The following is a 22497-nucleotide window of genomic DNA, read 5'->3' on the forward strand; positions in this document are numbered from 1 at the left end:
TTGGATTCTCTGCTTTGATTCACCTATTCGACTAGAGCTAGACGAATCAAAGCAGAGAATCCAAGAAAGCCACTCAACAGTTGTCCCTGCTGAATCCACCAATGATCTAATCGCGATTGGATCGACGTGCACATGGAAATAGGCCGTAACAATGGATAAGATAGGGATTAAGAAAATGGCGCCACCGCTAGAAAATCGTTACAGATTGTAAGTACTTGTGCGCTGTAGTCTATGCCTTCTATAGTTCGTCATCACTTGTGTGACAGTTCATCCTAGAGCGGGGGTCGGCCGATCACCCGCTCAAGATTTTAAAGATTTTGCGATACCGATTACGGCGGGATGGGTGACTCCTTGGACGGCTCCGGGGAACCGTCCCCGGAGTCTCAGATCGTTACAGTCGTAGGATATTGGGATTTCGCTAATTATTTAAAAAAGGTTGTACTGGTACTTCTACCTGACGAAGATGTGGTACCACCCGCGTTCGTTTCTGCCCTCGACGACAAGACCAATCAAGAGTGTATAAAAAAATTTTTGAATGATTCCCAAGTGTGGGCGCTTTACATACAAAGGAATTCCAGTAAAGGTACGTGGAACCGATGATTCGCGACGTATCATCGACCGATTTACCATCGTAAATTTTGCACTCTGGCCTGTTGCGATATCCTCCATTGCGGTCTTTCGATACAACGGTACATTAAGCCGCGACGACAGGAAGCGTATTCGGAAAATTAATGCGACACTTGTCGCCCGATGCATTTACATTTCGCCTGAATATGACTCATACCTGAATATGATCGATACACGTAACGACATCGTAACATTGTTTTCGATATTCTATTCTCATATTTTTATCGGTTTCTCGCAAAGATGTGCCGGTGCGCAATGTTTCGCGCCGATAAAACTTTCCTGTTCGTATTTATAAACGAAGTCCAATCTTTTTACGAATGAAAAAAAAGAAAACAAATGCCCAAACTAAACTCATGACCTATTTTCATTAGTATCGCGCATCTCATGCCCGCCATAATTAAATAGTTTTCGAAAAAGCTTTTCGAAATTTTCGGAATCGTTACATTTTATTGCAGAACATTGTGTAATTTTACACACATTTCTGTAAGAATAATATCTATTATTATTATTCTAATTAATTTCTTAATAATTAATGGTTAATTATCAATATTACTTAAATTTTCCAGAGGAAGATACCAATGAAACAGATGAAGAAAAAGAGAATTCTGTTTTCTATATATCAAATGAGATACATTTTACTAGTCCTAAAATGGCCTCCTTAGTTATAACTAAACGTGGAGCGATAATTGAAGCTGATAAGAGTATTCATTCGCAAGTGCGTCTAGTAACCTTCTCGGATGGACCACCTTACGAAACATTGCATGCTATAAGCAAAACTATGGCTCCATATTTTAAAAGCTATGTAAAAGAAACTGGTCGCGCGGACCGAGACGGCGATAAAATGGCACCGACCGTCGAAAAGAAAATAGCAGAACTTGAAATGGGTTTACTACATTTACAACAAAATATAGATATTCCTGAAATTTCGCTTCAAATTCATCCAGTTGTCGCACAAGTAATTAAACAATGCGCGGAAGAAAATCGTAAGCCCAAGGTTGCCGATTTCGGCGATAAAGTTGAAGATTCAACATTCCTGAACTTACTACAAAATGGTGTAAATAGATGGATAAAGGAAATTCAAAAGGTAAGAGACTGTAAATTATTTATTTTCATACATCTTATACTATATAATATCGTTTATTTTTTTGCACAGGTCACTAAATTAAATCGCGATCCAGAATCGGGCACTGCTCTCCAAGAGATTTCGTTCTGGTTAAATCTGGAAAGAGCATTGCACCGGATACAAGAGAAACGAGAGAGTATAGAGATTTCTTTAACTTTGGATATACTCAAACATGGGAAGAGGTTCCACGCGACCGTTAGTTTTGATACAGATACCGGTCTGCAACAAGCGTTAGCCACCGTCAATGACTACAATCCACTGATGAAGGACTTCCCAATTAACGATTTACTATCGGCTACAGAACTTGAAAGAATACGAATTAGCATTCAGCAGATTTTTATGCATCTACGGAAAATTAGAAGCACAAAATACCCTACTCAGAGAGCATTAAAGTTGATAGAAGCCATCTCCAGAGATCTAGGACAGCAACTTCTAAAAGTGTTGGGTACAAGAAGGTTAATGCACATTCCATTTGATGAGTTTGAAAAAGTTATGGGACAGTGTTTCGAAGTATTTAATACGTGGGACGACGAATACGAAAAGTTAACTGGACTATTAAGAGACATTATGAAGAAGAAACGCGACGAACACATGAAAATGGTATGGAGAATTTCGCCGATGCACAAAAAGTTAGAAGCTAGAATGGAACACATGCGACAATTCCGTCGACATCACGAGCAACTCAGGACAGTTATCGTTCGAGTACTTAGACCTACGGTTCATCAAAATAATAGTAACGCCACGTTGGAAAATTCTGATAACGATAAGGTTGAATTTGCTTTAAATGCGGCAGATGCAAACGCCATCAACGAAGTAAATTTGGCATACGAGAACGTGAAAGAAATCGATTGCCTTGATATTACCAAAGAGGGTCTTGACTCCTGGAAAGCTGCTGTTCATAGGTACGAAGAACGAATCGAAAGAGTTGAAGCACGAATCACGGCTCACCTCAGAGATCAATTAGGTACTGCGAAGAATGCAAACGAAATGTTTAGAATCTTTTCACGCTTTAATGCGCTTTTCGTGAGACCGCATATTCGGGGAGCTATTAGGGAATACCAGACACAGTTAATACAAAGAGTGAAAGACGATATCGAAGCTTTACACGAAAAGTTTAAGGTATTTAAATTTAGAATAAAAAAAATATTTGTACCGTAAATTTCAGCTAATAATTGCTTTGTCGATACAGGTTCAATATGGACAAAGTAAATGCTGTAACATGAGTATAGTTAGAGATTTGCCTCCCGTCGCCGGATCCATTATTTGGGTTAAACAAATAGATTATCAGCTCACAATGTACTTAAAACGGGTTGAAGATGTATTAGGTAATTATTGATATAATTTTATATGTTTTAATATAGTTTTCATTTCCATTTCTTTACCAGGAAAAGGATGGGAGAGTTATGTCGAAGGTCAAAAATTAAAGGCGGATGGAGACAGTTTTCGTATGAAACTGTCTACTCAAGAGATATTTAATGAGTGGGCACGGAAAGTACAACAAAGAAATTTCGGTGTTACCGGAAGGATTTTTACGATAGACAATGTACGATCACGAACGGCACGAGGCAACGTATTGAAATTGAAAGTGAATTTTCTTCCTGAAATTATCACGTTATCGAAGGAAGTGAGGAACTTAAGGAACCTCGGTTTTCGTGTACCTTTACCAATTGTGAATAAAGCGCATCAAGCCAATCAGCTGTATCCATTTGCAATTAGCTTGATCGACAGCATCAGAACTTACGAGAGAACACTTGAGAAGGTAACGCTTTGTTTGTTTACTTAATTTTTATTACACTATTCTGAAGTTGGCGTAAATTTTAAAGAGACTTCGTCGTTTAAATAGGAACTAAGTTTCATGTTCTGAATGTTTCTGCACCGTGATTATCATTGTTGTAATAACATAAATCTTTAAAGATAAGACTAAAATAATAGAAAATAATAGGAAATAGAGCCAGGTTAAAGGTACATATTAGTAATACTGATATTTCTAATTCCTTGGATCTCCAATATTTTTAGCTTACCAATCGGAGCCCCCACTGCCCCGCATTGAAGGTAGTCATACATGATGCTTTCAGGCATTATGCATCTTGCCTACATTTGCAAATTATTATTGTATGCCTGCTTAGCTCTTGTAGAAAAATATGTACTGCAAGATGATACGATTTTATTTTAGTACAATGAACAATTAAAAGAAACTAGTACAAATTCGTCTGAAGTATGAGTAGGTGAATTGCAAGGATGTGCGGGAACCTGAAAGAAGTCGGGTGTTTTTTTTTTTTTCATTTTCAATTGAAATATACAACATTGTTATATTTCATGTTTTCTGAAGCTTCCAGAGTTCTTCTGATTTCTTAAGTTTTTGAATTCAGTGAACCTAAAAAGTATCACAATTTCTGTTCTATTTCGTATGAAGTTTACATTACATAGTTATAATTAATTTGAAAGATTTGGCTATCCGCACATTCCGAAAGTTGCTTGCAATGGTGATATCTTGCGTTTCTCTTTTTCTATAATATCTAAAGTGCAGATAAAGATTATCGTACAATTTCTTAGCATCGGCTATGAACATGTAAAACTTTTGTTTGCATTCTTTGTAATGTACCTTATTGAATGATGAATCATAATTTATGTCGTAAAATTGTATTGTATTGCCAACAATGCAATTTTGTTTCGATTATATTCCATAATTTGTAATTCTTCCTAGATCGAAGATAAAGCCAGTATCGTACCTTTGGTCGCAGGAATGCGCAACGATGTTTTAACGCTTATTTCCGAGGTCAGTTTTCAGTCTTGGCAAATAATAATAATAATATAAAATATATGTTACTTTTAACATTTCAATTCGAACTTAGGGAATTGCACTGATTTGGGAAAGTTACAAATTGGACCCGTACGTGCAACGTCTTTCCGATGTTGTCGTTTCATTTCAAGAGAAAGTCGAAGATCTTGTGGTGGTTGAAGAACAACTGGACGTGGATGTTCGTTCTCTTGAAACGTGTCCATATTCAGCGAACACCTTTGCCGATATACTTTCGAAGATTCAGAAAGCTGTGGACGAGCTGTCTTTGAAAAACTATTCGAACTTGAATATTTGGGTATCCAGACTCGACGAGGAAGTAGAAAAAAATTTAGCCGCCAGATTAGAAGCTGGAATAAAGGCATGGACTGATGCACTTACTGGTCAAAAGAAGGAAGTGGATTTGAGCATGGACACCGATGCACCCTCCCAACCTACACACAAACCTGGTGGCGATCCTAAGATCCAGAATCAAATTCATGAAGTGCGCATAACGAATCAGACAATGTACTTGTATCCAAGTATCGAGGACGCGAGATTCCAAATAATGCAACAACTATTTGCGTGGCAAGCGATCGTCACATCGCAAATGCGACTTCAAAGTTCGAGGTATCAAGTAGGTTTAGACAAACCTGAATCGGGTACCTATAGGAATCTGCTCACGAAATTGCCCAATGGGAAGCAACCCTTGGAAGCAGCTTACAATGCTGTCGAATCTAAAATGAAAGATGTTGCCGATTACGTGGATCAATGGTTACGGTACCAGGCGCTCTGGGATCTTCAGCCAGATAATTTATATGGAAAATTGGGCGAAAATATAAACTTGTGGATGAAATGTTTGAACGATATTAAGAAGACTAGAACTACGTTCGATACATCTGACACGCGACGTGAATTTGGTCCTGTGATAATTGATTACGCGAAGGTACAAAGTAAAGTATCTTTGAAATACGATTCATGGCACAAAGAGACGTTAGGTAAATTCGGAACACTTCTCGCTAATGAAATGGCGAGCTTTCATTCCCATGTATCAAAGTCCAGAAGCGATTTGGAACAACAATCCATCGAAGCTGCTAGCACATCCGACGCAGTTGGACTTATAACTTATGTCCAATCTTTGAAACGCAAAATGAAAGCATGGGAGAAACAAGTTGATGTATATCGCGAAAGCCAGAGAATATTGGAGCGTCAAAGGTTTCAGTTTCCATCCTCGTGGTTGCACGTGGATAACATAGAGGGTGAATGGGGAGCGTTCAACGAAATACTAAAGAGAAAAGACACGAGCATACAAACACAGGTCGCGTCATTGCAAATGAAGATTGTCGCAGAAGATAAAGCGGTTGAAATAAGAACTACCGATTTCCTGAACGATTGGGAAAGAGGTAAACCAGTCGAGGGTCATTTACGGCCAGATGATGCATTGCAACAATTGCAGCTATTCGAAAGTAAATTTGCTCGATTAAAAGAAGAAAGGGATAATGTAGCAAAGGCTAAAGAAGCTTTAGAATTACAAGAACCGGGAGGAGTGTCCACCAGCGAGGATAGAATGCAAGTAGTGTTCGAGGAGCTCCAAGACCTGAGAGGAGTTTGGTCAGAATTGTCGAAGATATGGACACAGATCGATGAAACTCGAGAGAAACCCTGGTTGTCCGTTCAACCACGAAAATTGCGTCAACAATTGGACACGATGATGGCACAATTGAAAGAACTACCAGCTAGGCTCAGACAGTACTCTTCGTATGAATACGTCAAGAAGATGCTGCAAAGTTACACGAAAGTTAATATGTTAATCGTCGAATTGAAATCTGATGCTTTGAAAGAGAGACACTGGAAACAGTTAACGAAGCAGCTTCGCGTCAATTGGGTGTTAAGCGAACTCACTCTTGGCCAAGTTTGGGATGTAAATCTGCAGAAAAACGAAGGAATAGTTAAAGACATTATTCTGGTTGCACAGGGTGAAATGGCGCTAGAAGAATTTTTGAAACAAGTCCGAGAATCCTGGCAAACATATGAATTGGATTTAATAAATTACCAAAATAAATGTAAATTAATTCGTGGTTGGGATGACCTCTTTAACAAGGTCAAAGAACACATCAATTCGGTAGCTGCTATGAAATTGTCGCCTTACTATAAGGTATTCGAGGAAGAAGCGTTGACTTGGGAAGAGAAACTCAATAGAATCAACGCGTTATTCGATGTCTGGATAGACGTTCAGAGACGTTGGGTTTACTTGGAAGGTATCTTCTCAGGCAGTGCCGACATCAAAACATTATTACCCGTCGAGACATCTCGTTTCCAGAGTATCAGCTCCGAGTTTCTTGGTTTGATGAAGAAAGTATCGAAATCTCCTATGGTCATGGACGTTCTCAATATTCCTGGCGTGCAAAGGGCACTCGAACGGTTAGCTGATTTGCTTGGGAAAATACAGAAAGCTTTGGGAGAATATCTCGAAAGAGAACGCACGTCATTCCCGCGATTTTATTTCGTGGGCGACGAAGACTTGTTGGAGATCATCGGTAACAGTAAAAACATCGCGAGGTTACAAAAGCATTTCAAAAAGATGTTTGCCGGCGTGGCAGCCATACTCTTAAACGAAGACAACACTGTTATTACCGGCATAGCATCTCGTGAAGGAGAGGAAGTGTTGTTCCAGAATCCAGTGTCTACTGTCGACCACCCTAAAATTAACGAGTGGTTGAGCCTCGTAGAAAAAGAGATGAGAGTTACGTTGGCTTCGAGTCTTGCGAGAGCAGTACAAGACATCAAACAATTCAAAGACGGCAATATCAATGCACAAGCGTTCATGACGTGGTGCGATTACTACCAAGCTCAAATCATTGTTCTAGCTGCCCAAATTTTATGGTCAGAGGACGTTGAAGCAGCTTTGCACGAATCGCAAAGCGATCCGAGTAAGAACCCCTTGGAAAGAGTATTGCTCCAAGTCGAGAATACGTTGAATGTTTTAGCGGATTCTGTTCTTCAAGAGCAGCCTGCTTTGAGGCGAAAAAAGCTGGAACATTTAATCAACGAGTTTGTGCACAAACGTACAGTAACCAGGAGATTGATCGCTAACAACATTACTAATCCAAAGGCGTTTGAATGGTTGTGCGAAATGAGATTCTATTTTGATCCTAGACAAACCGAAGTTTTGCAACAGCTTACGATACACATGGCAAATGCTAAATTCTTTTACGGATTTGAATACTTGGGAGTACAAGATAGATTGGTTCAGACACCTCTGACAGACAGGTGTTACTTAACGATGACTCAAGCTTTAGAAGCACGTCTCGGAGGTTCTCCGTTTGGACCGGCGGGAACAGGAAAAACTGAGTCGGTGAAAGCTTTGGGACATCAGCTTGGAAGATTTGTATTGGTGTTCAATTGCGACGAGACCTTCGATTTTCAAGCTATGGGTCGTATCTTTGTTGGTCTTTGTCAAGTCGGTGCGTGGGGTTGTTTCGACGAATTCAATCGTTTAGAAGAGCGTATGCTCTCAGCTGTTTCTCAACAAGTACAAACTATTCAAGAAGCATTGAAAAGTCAGATGGAAGGGAAAAAAGAAGGAATGCTTTGCGTAGAATTGGTTGGCAAACAAGTCAAGGTATCCACGGACATGGCTATCTTTATTACAATGAATCCAGGTTACGCGGGACGATCAAATCTTCCTGATAACTTGAAGAAACTCTTCAGATCATTGGCGATGACTACACCGGATAGGCAATTGATAGCCGAGGTCATGCTTTTCAGTCAAGGATTCAGATCGGCTGAAAAATTAGCGTGCAAGATTGTACCGTTCTTCAAGTAAGTTTCTTAATTTCTTTTTATAATTAAAAAAAAAAGGAAATTAATAATTTGTGAAACACACGATATATATTTGCAGGTTATGCGATGAACAACTATCTAATCAATCCCATTACGATTTTGGTCTTCGAGCACTGAAATCTGTGCTCATTTCTGCTGGAAATGTTAAACGCGATCGCATTCAGAAAATCAAGGAAGGCATGCACGGTCGCGGCGAAACGAATATCGACGAGGCCTCGATCGCTGAAAATTTGCCAGAGCAAGAAATTCTTATCCAATCCGTTTGCGAAACGATGGTACCGAAATTGGTCGCCGAAGATATTCCGTTGCTGTTTAGTTTACTGAACGATGTATTCCCGAATGTAAATTACACGCGTGCTGAAATGAAAGGTAAGATTGTTTATACATTTTACGTCTTCTATAGCCTAATGGCATCAACGTTTTTCTTATGATCTAAATGTATGTTGGCAGGATTGAAAGATCAGATCAGGAAGGTGTGTATGGAAGAGTATCTCGTATGCGGCGAAGGCGACGAGCAAGGAGGAGCTTGGCAAGAAAAGGTAACGAAATATCAAAATATTGATCACTGTACATAACCATTACTTGTATTACTTCATAATCCATCATTAGAAATAGCAGCATGAGATAAGTAGAACGAATAAAGCGAGAGCAATTTCGTGCAAATTTGATTTCTTATTTAAAAAAAAATTGTCATAATCTAGATACGATGCCTTCCTAACATTTAAATTGTTTATCATACGCACTCTCAGGAAATGGTCGGTGTGACCTGGCTAGGAAAGGTGAGAGAAAGTAAATTGTGATTAGTATCGCATGATTGGTATCTCTTTACTTCCTTAGATGGTACATTCTTTCTCGTAAATTCGTATGAGTATCATTTCTGTTCTATTTTGATCAATTCTCGACTCTAATAACGTTTTTATTTAGGTACTTCAACTGTATCAAATCTGCAACCTGAATCACGGACTGATGATGGTCGGGCCCAGTGGTTCTGGAAAGACGATGGCGTGGAAGGTGCTCTTAAAAGCTTTGGAAAGATTCGAAGGAGTGGAAGGCGTTGCTCACGTGATCGATCCTAAAGCAATCAGCAAAGAAATGTTATACGGTGTGTTGGATCCGAACACACGCGAATGGACGGATGGTCTCTTCACGCATATTCTCAGAAAAATTATCGACAATGTAAGAGGAGAAATTAATAAGAGACAGTGGATTATATTCGACGGCGACGTGGATCCAGAATGGGTCGAGAATTTGAATTCCGTACTGGACGACAATAAACTGCTCACTCTACCAAACGGCGAACGTTTGAGCTTACCACCAAATGTAAGAGTTATGTTTGAAGTTCAAGATCTAAAATACGCCACGTTAGCTACTGTCTCCCGTTGCGGTATGGTTTGGTTCTCCGAAGATGTGCTTTCCACGGAAATGATATTCGAACACTACATGTTACGTTTGAGACACATTCCACTCGAGGATGGAGAAGAAGACAATCTAAGCAAAAAGACATCTGATAAAGAGGATACTGTGTCACCTGCGTTGTCAGTGCAGAGAGAAGTTGCTAGTATTTTACAGAGCTACTTTGCTCCAGATGGATTAGTAGTGAGATGCTTGGAATATGCCATGAAACAGGAACACATAATGGACTTTACGCGTTTGCGAGCGTTGAGCTCTTTATTCTCCATGTTAAACCAATCTGTGCGCAATGTCCTGCAATACAATCATTCTCACACAGATTTTCCTTTGCCGAGTGAGCAACTCGAGCGTTACATGCCAAAGTGTTTAGTATACGCTTTACTATGGAGCTTTGCAGGAGACGCAAAGCTGAAAGTTAGATCCGACTCAGGAGATTTTGTTAGATCCATCACAACCGTACCTCTGCCAACGCAAAGTAATATTCCTATTATTGACTTCGAAGTCAGCATTCATGGTGAATGGTTGCCTTGGAGTAACAAGGTGCCTCAGATCGAAGTGGAAACCCACAAGGTCGCTAGTCCAGACATTGTAGTACCAACTCTGGACACTGTCAGGCACGAAAGTCTACTTTACACGTGGCTGGCGGAGCACAAACCACTAGGTAGGTAATCTGTTTTCGTAAGTATGATTATCAGATAATTAAACGCTGTATTTATTTTGTATAGTGCTCTGTGGACCACCGGGTTCTGGTAAAACCATGACGCTTTTCTCTGCCCTGCGAGCGTTGCCTGATATGGAAGTCGTTGGTCTTAACTTTTCATCGGCTACTACTCCCGAGTTACTGCTCAAAACATTTGATCACTACTGCGAATATCGTAAAACCCCGAATGGCGTTGTACTATCTCCAGTGCAATTAGGTAAATGGCTGGTTCTGTTCTGCGACGAGATCAATTTACCTGATATGGATAATTATGGAACGCAACGTGTAATCTCGTTCTTGAGACAATTGGTAGAGCACAGGGGTTTCTATCGAACTAGCGATCAAGCATGGGTTACTTTGGAAAGAATTCAGTTTGTCGGTGCTTGCAATCCACCAACAGACCCCGGTAGGAAACCTCTGAGCCATAGATTCCTACGACACGTACCAATCATTTATGTCGACTATCCGGGAGAGACATCCTTGAAACAAATCTACGGTACATTCACTCGTGCTATGCTTAGGTAAGGACGATGATTCTTGGTTACTGTTATCGATATTTTAAAAGAGAAAGTCATGTTATTTGCGATCTAATTTTTCAGGCTAACTCCTTCCTTGAGGGGTTACGCGGAGCCATTAACAAATGCCATGGTAGAGTTCTACCTAGCGTCGCAAGAGAGATTTACTCAAGACATGCAACCACATTACGTTTACTCTCCACGCGAGATGACTAGATGGGTGCGCGGTATCTGCGAAGCGATCAGACCTCTTGACAATCTATCGGTCGAAGGTCTGGTACGTTTATGGGCTCACGAGGCTCTTCGTCTCTTCCAAGACAGACTGGTGGAAGATTCTGAGAGAGCTTGGACTAATAAGAATATTGACACCGTTGCCATGAGACACTTTATGGGCGTCGACAGAGAAAGAGCATTAGCCAGGCCTATTTTGTACAGCAACTGGTTATCGAAGGATTACGTGCCAGTCAATCGACAAGAACTGCGAGATTACGTTAGGGCAAGATTGAAAGTATTCTACGAAGAAGAACTGGACGTGCCTCTGGTACTCTTTGACGAAGTTCTCGATCACGTTCTACGGATTGACAGAATCTTCCGTCAGCCTCAGGGACATTTGTTACTCATTGGTGTCTCTGGAGCTGGCAAGACGACTCTGTCTAGATTCGTTGCGTGGATGAACGGCTTATCCATCTTCCAAATAAAGGTACAACGTCGTGCTTTATAAGTTATCTCGTACGTTATCGCTCATTCTGAATTTATATGTTCTTTTGTAAAGGTACACAATAAATACACCGGCGAAGATTTCGACGAAGATTTACGCCAAGTACTGAGACGTTCTGGTTGTAAGGATGAAAAGATAGCGTTCATTCTCGACGAGTCTAACGTGTTGGATTCTGGCTTCCTCGAGCGAATGAATACGTTGCTTGCGAATGGTGAGGTACCTGGACTGTTCGAAGGTGACGAATATACAACGCTGATGACGCAGTGCAAAGAAGGAGCGCAGCGCGAGGGCCTTATGCTAGATTCTAATGAAGAACTGTACAAATGGTTTACTGGTCAAGTTATGAAGAATTTGCATGTGGTGTTCACAATGAATCCTAGCACAGATGGACTCAAAGATCGAGCCGCGACCTCGCCTGCGTTGTTCAACAGATGCGTGTTGAATTGGTTCGGCGATTGGTCGGACGATGCGCTCTTCCAAGTCGGAAAGGAATTCACCAGTCGCGTAGATTTGGAACGACCCTCGTGGAAATGTCCAGATTTCTTCCCATCTGTTTGCTCGCTGATTCCGTCGCAACCCTTGCATAGAGACGCCGTTATAAACGCTTGCGTTTACGTTCACCAAACGTTGCACAAGGCCAACGCTAGACTGGCAAAACGAGGCAGCAGAACCATGGCGATCACACCGCGTCATTACTTGGACTTCATCAATCATTTCGTGAAATTGTATCAGGAGAAGAGGAGCGACTTGGAGGAACAGCAATTGCATCTGAACGTCGGTTTAAGTAAAATCGCGGAAACGGTGGAACAGGTGGAAGAAATGCAAAAAAGCTTGGCTATCAAATCTCAGGTAAAATTATTCTGCACGCTAAGTAGGGAGATGTTTAAGACCAACTTGTCCTTTCCTTCTTTTTTTTTACATGAATTTTTATTTGTGCGTAGGAACTGCATGCAAAGAATGAAGCCGCTAACGCGAAATTGCGACAAATGGTTAAAGATCAGCAAGAAGCAGAAAAGAAGAAGGTACAAAGTCAAGAAATTCAGCAGCAATTGGCGATACAGACGGTGACCATTAATCAAAAGAGAGACGACGTTATGGCTGATTTAGCACAAGTCGAACCAGCTGTCATCGACGCACAAAACGGTAGGTAACATTTATGCGCTTATGACTTTAATCATCGCGACGATTGCAACATGAAATGTCCACTTGTTTGCAAATACTTGCAATTACGTTGTTAATTGTTAAATCACGTTGAAACTGTGGTACGTTGGGCTGAAACGTTTACAATGAGTGTAGCTGTCAAGGGGATTAAGAGGCAATATCTTGTCGAAATTCGTTCGATGGCAAATCCTCCCAGCCTCGTAAAACTGGCTTTAGAATCAATATGCCTGTTACTTGAGGAGAATGCTACCGATTGGAAACAGATTCGTGCCGTCATTATGAAGGATAGCTTCATACCGACCATCGTCAACTTCAACACTGAGGCCATCACGTAAGAAAACAATTATTTAGGGCCTACTGAATGTTCGATGCTCGAAAGTGGGAACTTACCGAGACGGAAACGATATCATAACCGCTTGACATATATGTTATGTCTTGGCTGAATACAGTACACTTATTTACGTATACGTACGTTCTCGTAAAAGCGCATGGAGTAATTTTTGTTGTATCTGGAATGCTACAATCTTAAATCTACGCAAGAAAAGATCATTAAGAAATTACGATTGAAAGACACGACGTAGTACGTAAATATTGTACGCATCACTATGTAAATAAAATATTCGTTTCGTGTCCTCCTAATCTCTAACTTTATAGGTCAGCTGAAGCGATGCGCAGCCTGTCCGCGGAGCTTGTTTCTCTCATAACATTGTTTCTCATAACTTTTCTAATTGCACCATGCCTGGCACTTGATTTTTTCAACTGTACTATATCAAATTCGTTTGGTTTTTCCGTATAGCTGTGAAATCGATAAAGAAACAACATTTAGTCGAAGTTCGGTCCATGGCAAATCCGCCGGCAATCGTGAAGGTCGCGTTGGAGTCTATCTGCTTATTGCTCGGTGAAAATGCCAGTGATTGGAAATCTATCCGCGCTGTCATCATGAGGGACAATTTTATCAATACTATTGTCTCTAATTTCAGTACCGAGGACATTACGTAAGCATGCATTCACTGTTTTTGTTTAACCTTGATGAACGATCGAATTATTTGACCGAGGGATCAGCGAACACGGTTCGTTGACACGAATACCTTTCGAACAGTTCATTTTGAAAGATAGTAATTATTCGAATAAATAAATTCATAAGAAACGCCTGAAATAATGTGTATCACTAATACTCGTTGTATATCTAATCGCAGTGCTTGCTGATCTCAAACCTTAAAATAAAATAAATACGTTCGGCAAAATTCACTAAAGCACAACTACTATTTCGAGCATGATGCGAACGACAAACGCCAAACTTGTTACTAACCGAAATCACGTGTATAATACAGTATACTAAAATATTGCTTAAAATTTACGGTTTTTCGTTCGTTAACCAAGTGTATCTTAACTATGAGAATCGATCAAGTCTAGTAGGTATTACATTCGGAACGAGTTATTATAATCTTCGTAAATATTTATCTAGCGATGAGGTGAGAGAGAAAATGAAGAGTCGCTACCTAAGCAATCCCGACTACAACTTTGAAAAAGTTAATCGAGCCAGCTTGGCTTGCGGACCTCTCGTCAAATGGGCTACTGCACAGGTATTGTGCTTCATCTTAGAAGACAATTTAAAATTGAATCTTCTCAAATTAAAAAGAGTAGTAGATAATTCTATTTATCATACATTCCATAATTTCAGATTGAATATGCAGACATGTTGAAACGCGTAGAGCCTCTGAGAGACGAGCTCCACTCGCTGGAACGACAGGCTGAAACGAACATGCAGAAAGGCGAAGAAGTGAAAAATTTAATCGCTCAACTCGAGCAAAGTATAGCCTCGTACAAGGAAGAATATGCTCAGCTAATTTCTCAAGCTCAAGCTATCAAAGCTGACTTGGAGAGCGTGCAAGCCAAAGTCGATCGTTCTATTGCTTTACTCAAATCCTTGGTAATCGAAAGGGAACGATGGGAAGCGACGAGCGAAACATTCAAGAGTCAAATGTCCACGATAATCGGAGACGTTCTCTTGTCGTCCGCCTTCCTGGCTTATGCTGGGTATTTCGACCAACACGTAAGCGATTAACAGTAATGAGTAACTATATATTTCTTTAAAGAGTAACGACATTCATACCTATCCTCTTTTTAACAGTACCGGCAAAATTTGTTTAGTACTTGGTGTGAACATCTACAACACGCTAATCTACAATTCCGACCTGATATAGCTAGAACGGAATATCTCTCTAATCCCGACGAGCGATTGAGGTGGCAAGCTAACGCGCTGCCAACAGACGATCTTTGCAATGAAAATGCCATCATGCTGAAACGCTTCAACAGATATCCGTTGATCATCGATCCATCTGGACAAGCAACTGAATTTATAATGAATGAATTCAAGGATCGAAAGATCACCAAGACGAGCTTCTTGGACGACTCGTTTAGGAAAAATCTTGAGAGCGCTCTTCGTTTTGGCAATCCTCTATTGGTGCAAGATGTCGAAAATTACGACCCGATATTAAATCCTGTACTCAACAGAGAATTAAGAAGGACAGGCGGACGTGTACTCATCACTCTTGGTGATCAGGATATCGATCTTTCGCCGTCTTTCGTGATTTTCTTGTCCACGAGAGACCCAACGGTGGAGTTCCCGCCGGATATCTGCTCTCGTGTCACCTTCGTTAACTTCACCGTTACTAGAAGCTCTCTACAGAGTCAGTGTTTGAATCAAGTCTTGAAAGCCGAGCGACCCGACATAGACGAAAAGAGATCCGATTTGTTGAAGTTGCAAGGTGAATTCCATTTGCGACTACGGCAGCTCGAGAAATCGTTACTTCAAGCACTGAACGACGCCAAGGGAAAGATTCTCGACGATGATTCTGTGATAACTACCCTCGAAACATTGAAACAAGAAGCTGCTGACATTAGCAAGAAGGTCGAGGAGACGGATAAAGTGATAGCAGAAATTGAAACGGTTTCTCAGCAATATATGCCTTTGTCTCAAGCCTGTTCAAACATGTACTTCACGATGGACAGTTTGAATCAAGTACACTTCTTATACCAGTATTCCCTGCAAATGTTTTTGGACGTTTTCACATCCGTTTTGTCTCAGAACCCAAGACTGACCAATATTACCGATTATACTCAGCGGTTGTCCGTTATTATCAGCGACTTATTCTCTGCCTGTTACGAGCGCGTTGGACGTGGAATGTTGCACACGGATAGATTAACATTCGCATTGTTATTGTGCAGAATACATTTGAAAGGAATCGCCACGGAATCCACGTACGACAGCGAATTCACGTTCTTCTTGCGAGGCAAAGAAGGCGTTCTAAATATTCGAGGACCTCTTGCACCTAATCTAAGCTCGGAGCAGCAGGAAGCCATGATGCGTTTGAGTCTCAGGTTGCCAGCTTTCAAGAAACTGTCCGTGAAGATTCAAGAGAACGCGGAGTTCAACGCGTGGTTGCAATCACCGACCCCAGAGACCTGTGTCCCGAAACTTTGGGACGAAGAGAAGCCACTGACTCCTATAGGAACGTCTATGCACCAGTTGTTAGTGATTCAAGCCTTCAGACCTGATCGCGTAATAGCCGCTGCGACTCTGGTCGTAACATCTGCTTTGGGAGAATCCTTCATGGCCGCCGCAGAAGCTGAACTCGATTTTGCTTCGGTTGTGGAGAATGAACTTAAAGCCACAGTTCCTGCTTTGCTATGCTCGGTGCCTGGTTTCGACGCCTCTGGTAGGGTTGATGATCTGGCTGCTGAGTCTGGCAAACAGATAGCCAGCATTGCTATAGGATCTTCGGAAGGATTCAATCAAGCCGACAGAGCGATAAACATGGCTGTTAAAGCTGGTAGATGGGTATTATTGAAGAACGTTCACTTAGCCCCACAATGGTTGGTGCAACTCGAAAAGAAATTGCATAGTCTGCAACCACACGCCAGCTTCAGACTGTTCTTGACCATGGAGATCAATCCTAAAGTACCTGTGAATCTGCTCAGAGCTGGTAGAATATTCGTCTTCGAGCCACCACCTGGCATCAGAGCAAATCTGCTACGAACGTTCAGCACTATACCCGCGTCGAGAATGATGAAAGCACCCAACGAAAGAGCTCGTCTCTATTTCTTGTTAGCGTGGTTCCACGCCATCGTTCAAGAACGTCTTCGTTACGCACCATTAGGATGGGCCAAACATTACGAATTCAACGAAAGCGACTTAAGAGTAGCTTGCGATACTCTGGATACGTGGATAGAGACCACCGCCATGGGTAGAACTAACTTACCTCCGGAGAAAGTGCCTTGGGATGCTGTGGTGACGCTACTCTCTCAATGTATATACGGTGGAAAGATCGACAATGATTTCGACCAACGTCTGCTGACGTCGTTCCTTCGAAAACTCTTTACACCGAGGTCCTTCGAAGCAGACTTCGCGCTAGTTGCTAACATCGATGCATCTCAAGCAAGTCAAAGAAATATTACCATGCCTGATGGTACGAGGCGCGACCATTTCCTGAAGTGGATCGAATCGCTGTCCGATAGACAAACACCTTCCTGGCTCGGGCTACCCAACAACGCTGAGAAAGTACTGCTCACGACCAGAGGAACAGATTTGGTGTCGAAGTTGTTGAAGATGCAGCAATTGGAAGATGAAGATGAATTGGCGTATTCGAACGAGGAATCTTTGAACACGCCTAGAGAAGCGGAGGGTGACGGACGACCGTCGTGGATGAGAACGTTGCATAATTCGGCTTCCACGTGGTTACAGTTGCTTCCAAAGAATTTGCCAACTTTGAGGAGGACTGTAGAGAACATAAAGGATCCGCTTTACCGATACTTCGAGAGGGAAGTCAACAGTGGCGCTAAATTGCTCCAAGATGTGATTCACGATTTAGAGGATGTAGTCTTGATTTGTCAGGTATTCTTTCGATCCCTGCGATTCATATTAATTACGTGCATTTATAACTTACAAGGGAATATTCGCAGGGTAAGAAGAAGCAGACCAACTATCACAGGACCATGTTATCGGAGTTAGTGAAGGGCATTTTACCTGGTGGTTGGAGACGATATACCGTGCCTAGGGGTTGCACTGTAATACAGTGGATAACTGATTTTAGCCATAGGGTGTCACAGTTGCAGGAAGTTTCACGGCTAGTATCTCAAGGAGGGGCTAAAGAGATCAAGGTAGGAATTAAAAACAATAAAATGTTTCTTATTTTAATATTACATTCCTAACACTGCCTATTAAATTCTTACTATTTTCCCTCAGAGTTTTCCCGTTTGGCTTGGTGGATTGCTGAATCCTGAAGCGTACATTACGGCAACGAGACAATGTATAGCGCAAGCGAACAGTTGGTCACTCGAAGAACTTCAGTTGGATGTAACCATAGGAGATGGTGACAATATCGCAACCGACGACTGTTCGTTCGCTGTAACTGGCCTTAAGCTGCAAGGAGCACAATGCAAGGATAATCAGCTTTACTTGACTTCGACCATAATGACCGACTTACCAGTTACCATGTTGAGATGGATACGTTCTGCCACCGAGGAAGTTCGTAAGGGCAAACTGTCCTTACCAGTTTACCTGAACAGCACACGTACCGAGTTACTGTTTACCGTCGATTTAAACATTGCTCCTAGTCAAGATCCTCACAGTTTCTACGAGAGAGGAGTCGCCGTTCTTACATCCACAGCTTTGAATTAATATCTTTAAAACTAGTTAATTGTATCGCCTTCGAGAGCAAGTCTCTCGAACGGGGATCAATCCCGTATCAAAATTGGCGATACTTAAAATAACGTTAACGATAATATTACTTTGCAACGACTTAATTAACACTTATAATTCCGAGATGGACAAATGAACTCCTCGAAGCTACTACTCTCCGCATATAGTGTAAGATTTTATGGAGATATTTATTTATCTGTCCGTTTTCAATTATTTATGAGCTGACCATTTAAGGAATACTGAATTTTATTCGTTTAGAATAGTAACTTCTTCGAATCCTGGGCGACGCTCGCGTAACTTTGTATTGGATCTTCGAGGTGGAAACGTTTGTCCATTACTCCCGACGTAATAAATAAATATATCTATGGTAAAGAAATTATTTAACGCATCAAGAAGTTTTTTCTGCACATTCTGTAAACGTGTAATGAAACGAACTGTTCTATTCGACGATTAGCATAATCGAGGAAGATGCGAGACATCTGTCCGAAGGTCGTCGTTTCGATAACGAGGTTGTAATATACATAGTTTATTTAGTTTTGTATACGTTCGAAACTGAAAGACCGCTTTATGTAACAAAGTTACGTTGCGTTTGCTTAAGTGTAAGTACTAAGGTACTGTAGAATTTATATTATTTGAATGGCATCTAATAAATAACTTACTGTGCTATACATACCCTATACTCTTTTGTGTTCATATCAAAATGCTTTACATGATCACGGATGCGTTTGACGTAAGAATACATTATTTATGAACAGAATAAGTATACGATTAACACTCGAAATTAGTATACGGCGCCATCCGTGGCAAATGGCCCAAGTTTGTATCCAAATACTTCTTACTTTTTAACGCTAGATATCGCCACGATAAAAATTGGTATATTAAATTTGGCGACATCTAGCATCAACAGAAGGAACTATTTTTGTTACAAACTTGGGTGTTTTGCCACCGGTGGCGCCACTAATACCAAATCGCCATCTAGCGGCAGAAATGAGAACTATTTTCACTACAAACTTGAGCTGAAGGATCCTGACCGCAAAATGGCGATATCATTTGTTGGTCCATGAAACCCAAACAGGAGAGGCAAACTTGGGCGAACACTTTTATGAATGACATTAATTAAATAAATTTAGGCAAACATTGCATTTACTTTGTGCACTAGGTTTCGTAAATTACGTAAGAAGTTCTTATCTAACATCATAGTTACAATATTTTGTTTTGTTTTATAGGTTATGATAACATTGTTTAGCCTGTGATTGTTGTATACATTCATATTCATTTTTGTAGATCATCTCTAGTATAAGTAATCATTCGATATGTCGGATGACGAAGACTTAGTTTACGTCAAAAAGCAAAAGACTGTGCATTATGGATCATTGGAAGAAGCAGAACGTGCAAGGTTGGCTGCAGCAGCAGAATCTTCTGAAGAGGAGAAGGATTCTACAAATTTGGGGGATAGTCTCAATGCTGCTGCCACTTTGGGAAATGTACACATATCCAATGAGTATATGGAACTTGAAGATGAGATGTCCAAGGACAGGCAAGCTCTCTTAGAGGAGTTTGAACGCAGAAAAAAAGCTCGTCAAATTAATGTATCTACAGATGATTCAGAAGTAAAGAAAAATTTAAGACAATTAGGGGAACCTATTTGTCTGTTTGGTGAAGGACCTGCAGACAGACGAACAAGATTAAGAGAGTTATTAGCTAGTCTAGGGGAAGATGCAATTAAAAAGAAGCACGAAGAAGACGAGAAACCTTCTCATGCTGTTGAAAGGGATACAGAAGCAACATGGTATCACGAGGGACCAGAATCGCTACAGATTGCCCGTTCTTGGATTGCTAGTAAGCAAAGATATATTGCTAAAAAATTTTCTTACTTCAATTATATTAGTATTTAACATTACATTAAAATTTAATTTGTTTTACAGCGTATTCATTACCTAGGGCAAAGGCTAGATTGGATAAAGCAAGACAGGATTTGGAGTTACCAACGGCTACACGTACAGCACGTCGTCAAGAACTTTTGAAAAAATTGCAAGCGCTAACGATTTATTGTTCTCAAATTGGGGATACCAGACCAATTTCCTTCTGTCAATTCAGTCCAAACTCCAAGCTGTTCGCGACAGCTTCATGGTCAGGCTTGTGTAAAATATGGTCTGTACCCGACTGTACTTTGTTGCGAACACTTAAAGGGCATACTTGTAATGTTGGCTGCATTGTTTTTCATCCAAAAGCTACTATTACCGAGGAGGTGATAGGGGAGAAAGCAGGACAGACTTGCGTATTGGCGTCCTGTGCTGCGGACGGTACACGATAATTCCGTATTTATAACGGATAATTCGAATACAATACCAAATAAAATATTTGTACTTTGTATACAGGAACGGTAAAATTGTGGAGCGGAGGATCAGGTGAGGAACCACTCGCCGAAGTTGAAGGTCACGAGCCGCACAGAGTTTCAAGGTTGGCATTCCATCCATCCGGTCGATTCCTTGGAACGTGCTGTTACGATGCGTCTTGGAGGCTTTGGGACTTGGAACAGCAAGCAGAAGTTCTTCATCAAGAGGGTCATGCGAGGGCTGTGCATTGTATTAGGTAAGTATGAGACCGTTACAAAAGAAGAGACACCTTCAAATCAGTATGAATTTATAGCTTTCAGTGCGACGGTAGTGTAAGTGCTACAGGCGGCCACGACTCCTTTGGCAGAGTGTGGGATCTTCGTACAGGAAGATGTATTATGTTTATGGAAGGTCATTTAAAATCTATTTTTGGAATTGATTTCTCTCCTAACGGATTCCATATAGCCACAGCGAGCGAGGACAACACTTGCAAGATATGGGACTTGCGAAAAAGATCATGCGTATACACGATACCTGCGCACACGAATTTATTGTCCGACGTGAAGTATCAAAGGTTAGAGGGGCAGTACCTGGTCACGGCATCGTACGATAGTACTGCTAAAATCTGGTCGAACAAAACTTGGCAACCTCTGAAGACGCTACCCGGTCACGACGGCAAGGTCATGTGTGTTGATATTTCTCCCGACCATAAATTTATCGGGACTAGTTCTTATGACAGAACTTTCAAACTGTGGGCTCCCGAAAACATGTGAAATGACTCAAATAAAGCGTGGTGCATGATTCGAGGAACTTATCGAGTTCACCACTTGACAACGCTATTTCCGTGACTACAAGTGATAACTATACGTTCATTTTGTAACATAGAAAGAATGAATTGAGATATATCCTTTACTACCTGTCCCTTATTATGTTTTAATACATGACATAACATCTATTATATTATTATTCCTTTTAATTTATCGGCTAACTTTAGTTTTCGAATGTCTGGAATACTATCGTGCTTCCGATAAGAAATATTTGGTACTGATAACGTAGACAGAGATTTGTGGACTGCTGAACGCTACTATTTGTGAGAATTCCGTCACGTGTTTCATACAATCGTTAAAATTGGACTCTGTACTCCGTCAACTCCAAGCTCCACCATTCGAGTGTAATTCCATGTCATTTTCGATAAATCTGATTGCAAATAATTGCATATACGTTACATGGTTAAAGGTAGATGCTAGTATTTACTCGATCTGAGCGTATCGTATAGCCCTCGAATGATCATAAAATAAGCAGAAGTTTCCGAGTTGACGGTTCAACGGCGAATACCGAAAGGAATCGGACGGCTTAACTTCCAGAACAATCGGAGTAATTACGAAGAGGAGAGCCCCTCTCGTGCCTTCACTTTATTATCAAACTTCTTAGAAACTTTCAAGACAACCAGGTAGGTTCCTCTGCTGTGAACGTAAATTTCCTTTTATACTGACAATCAGTTTCAGAGGAGTGTCTCGTTAGTTTTCACTCGCGGGATTAGCCAAAGAATGAACATCGATCGAATCCTTTAATTTCTCTGCGATAAGA

General features: G+C 41.0%; 2 protein-coding genes across 9 annotated transcripts; both read left to right on the forward strand.

The window, feature by feature from the left end:
* Positions 1 to 231: 231 nt before the first annotated feature.
* LOC128890797 (dynein heavy chain, cytoplasmic) lies at positions 232 to 19242 on the forward strand. 8 transcript variants are annotated; one of them, XM_054149653.1, is made up of 22 exons: positions 232 to 583; positions 1194 to 1711; positions 1781 to 2869; positions 2940 to 3075; positions 3136 to 3509; positions 3767 to 3802; positions 4455 to 4526; positions 4603 to 8348; positions 8428 to 8738; positions 8820 to 8908; positions 9119 to 9148; positions 9294 to 10440; positions 10505 to 11000; positions 11079 to 11694; positions 11767 to 12561; positions 12654 to 12855; positions 13009 to 13204; positions 14339 to 14456; positions 14555 to 14926; positions 15005 to 17767; positions 17836 to 18033; positions 18119 to 19242. In XM_054149653.1, the coding sequence occupies exons 1-22, from the start codon at positions 340 to 342 to the stop codon at positions 18551 to 18553; spliced, it is 13983 nt and encodes a 4660-aa protein (XP_054005628.1). In that variant the 5' UTR covers positions 232 to 339; the 3' UTR covers positions 18554 to 19242. The 8 variants fall into 8 exon arrangements, with proteins under 8 accessions (XP_054005628.1, XP_054005626.1, XP_054005630.1 ...); XM_054149651.1 differs by lacking the exon at positions 13009 to 13204 and adding an exon at positions 13670 to 13868; XM_054149655.1 differs by lacking the exon at positions 9119 to 9148.
* Positions 19243 to 19596: 354 nt separating this feature from the next.
* On the forward strand, positions 19597 to 21861 carry LOC128890823 (U4/U6 small nuclear ribonucleoprotein Prp4). The gene is made up of 5 exons (XM_054149716.1): positions 19597 to 19747; positions 19859 to 20413; positions 20500 to 20877; positions 20953 to 21166; positions 21224 to 21861. The coding sequence occupies exons 2-5, from the start codon at positions 19888 to 19890 to the stop codon at positions 21681 to 21683; spliced, it is 1578 nt and encodes a 525-aa protein (XP_054005691.1). The 5' UTR covers positions 19597 to 19747; positions 19859 to 19887; the 3' UTR covers positions 21684 to 21861.
* Positions 21862 to 22497: the final 636 nt, after the last annotated feature.

Source organism: Hylaeus anthracinus, unplaced genomic scaffold (genome assembly GCF_026225885.1).
Source record: "Hylaeus anthracinus isolate JK02 unplaced genomic scaffold, UHH_iyHylAnth1.0_haploid 12001, whole genome shotgun sequence".
Classification (NCBI taxonomy): Eukaryota; Metazoa; Arthropoda; class Insecta; order Hymenoptera; family Colletidae; genus Hylaeus; species Hylaeus anthracinus.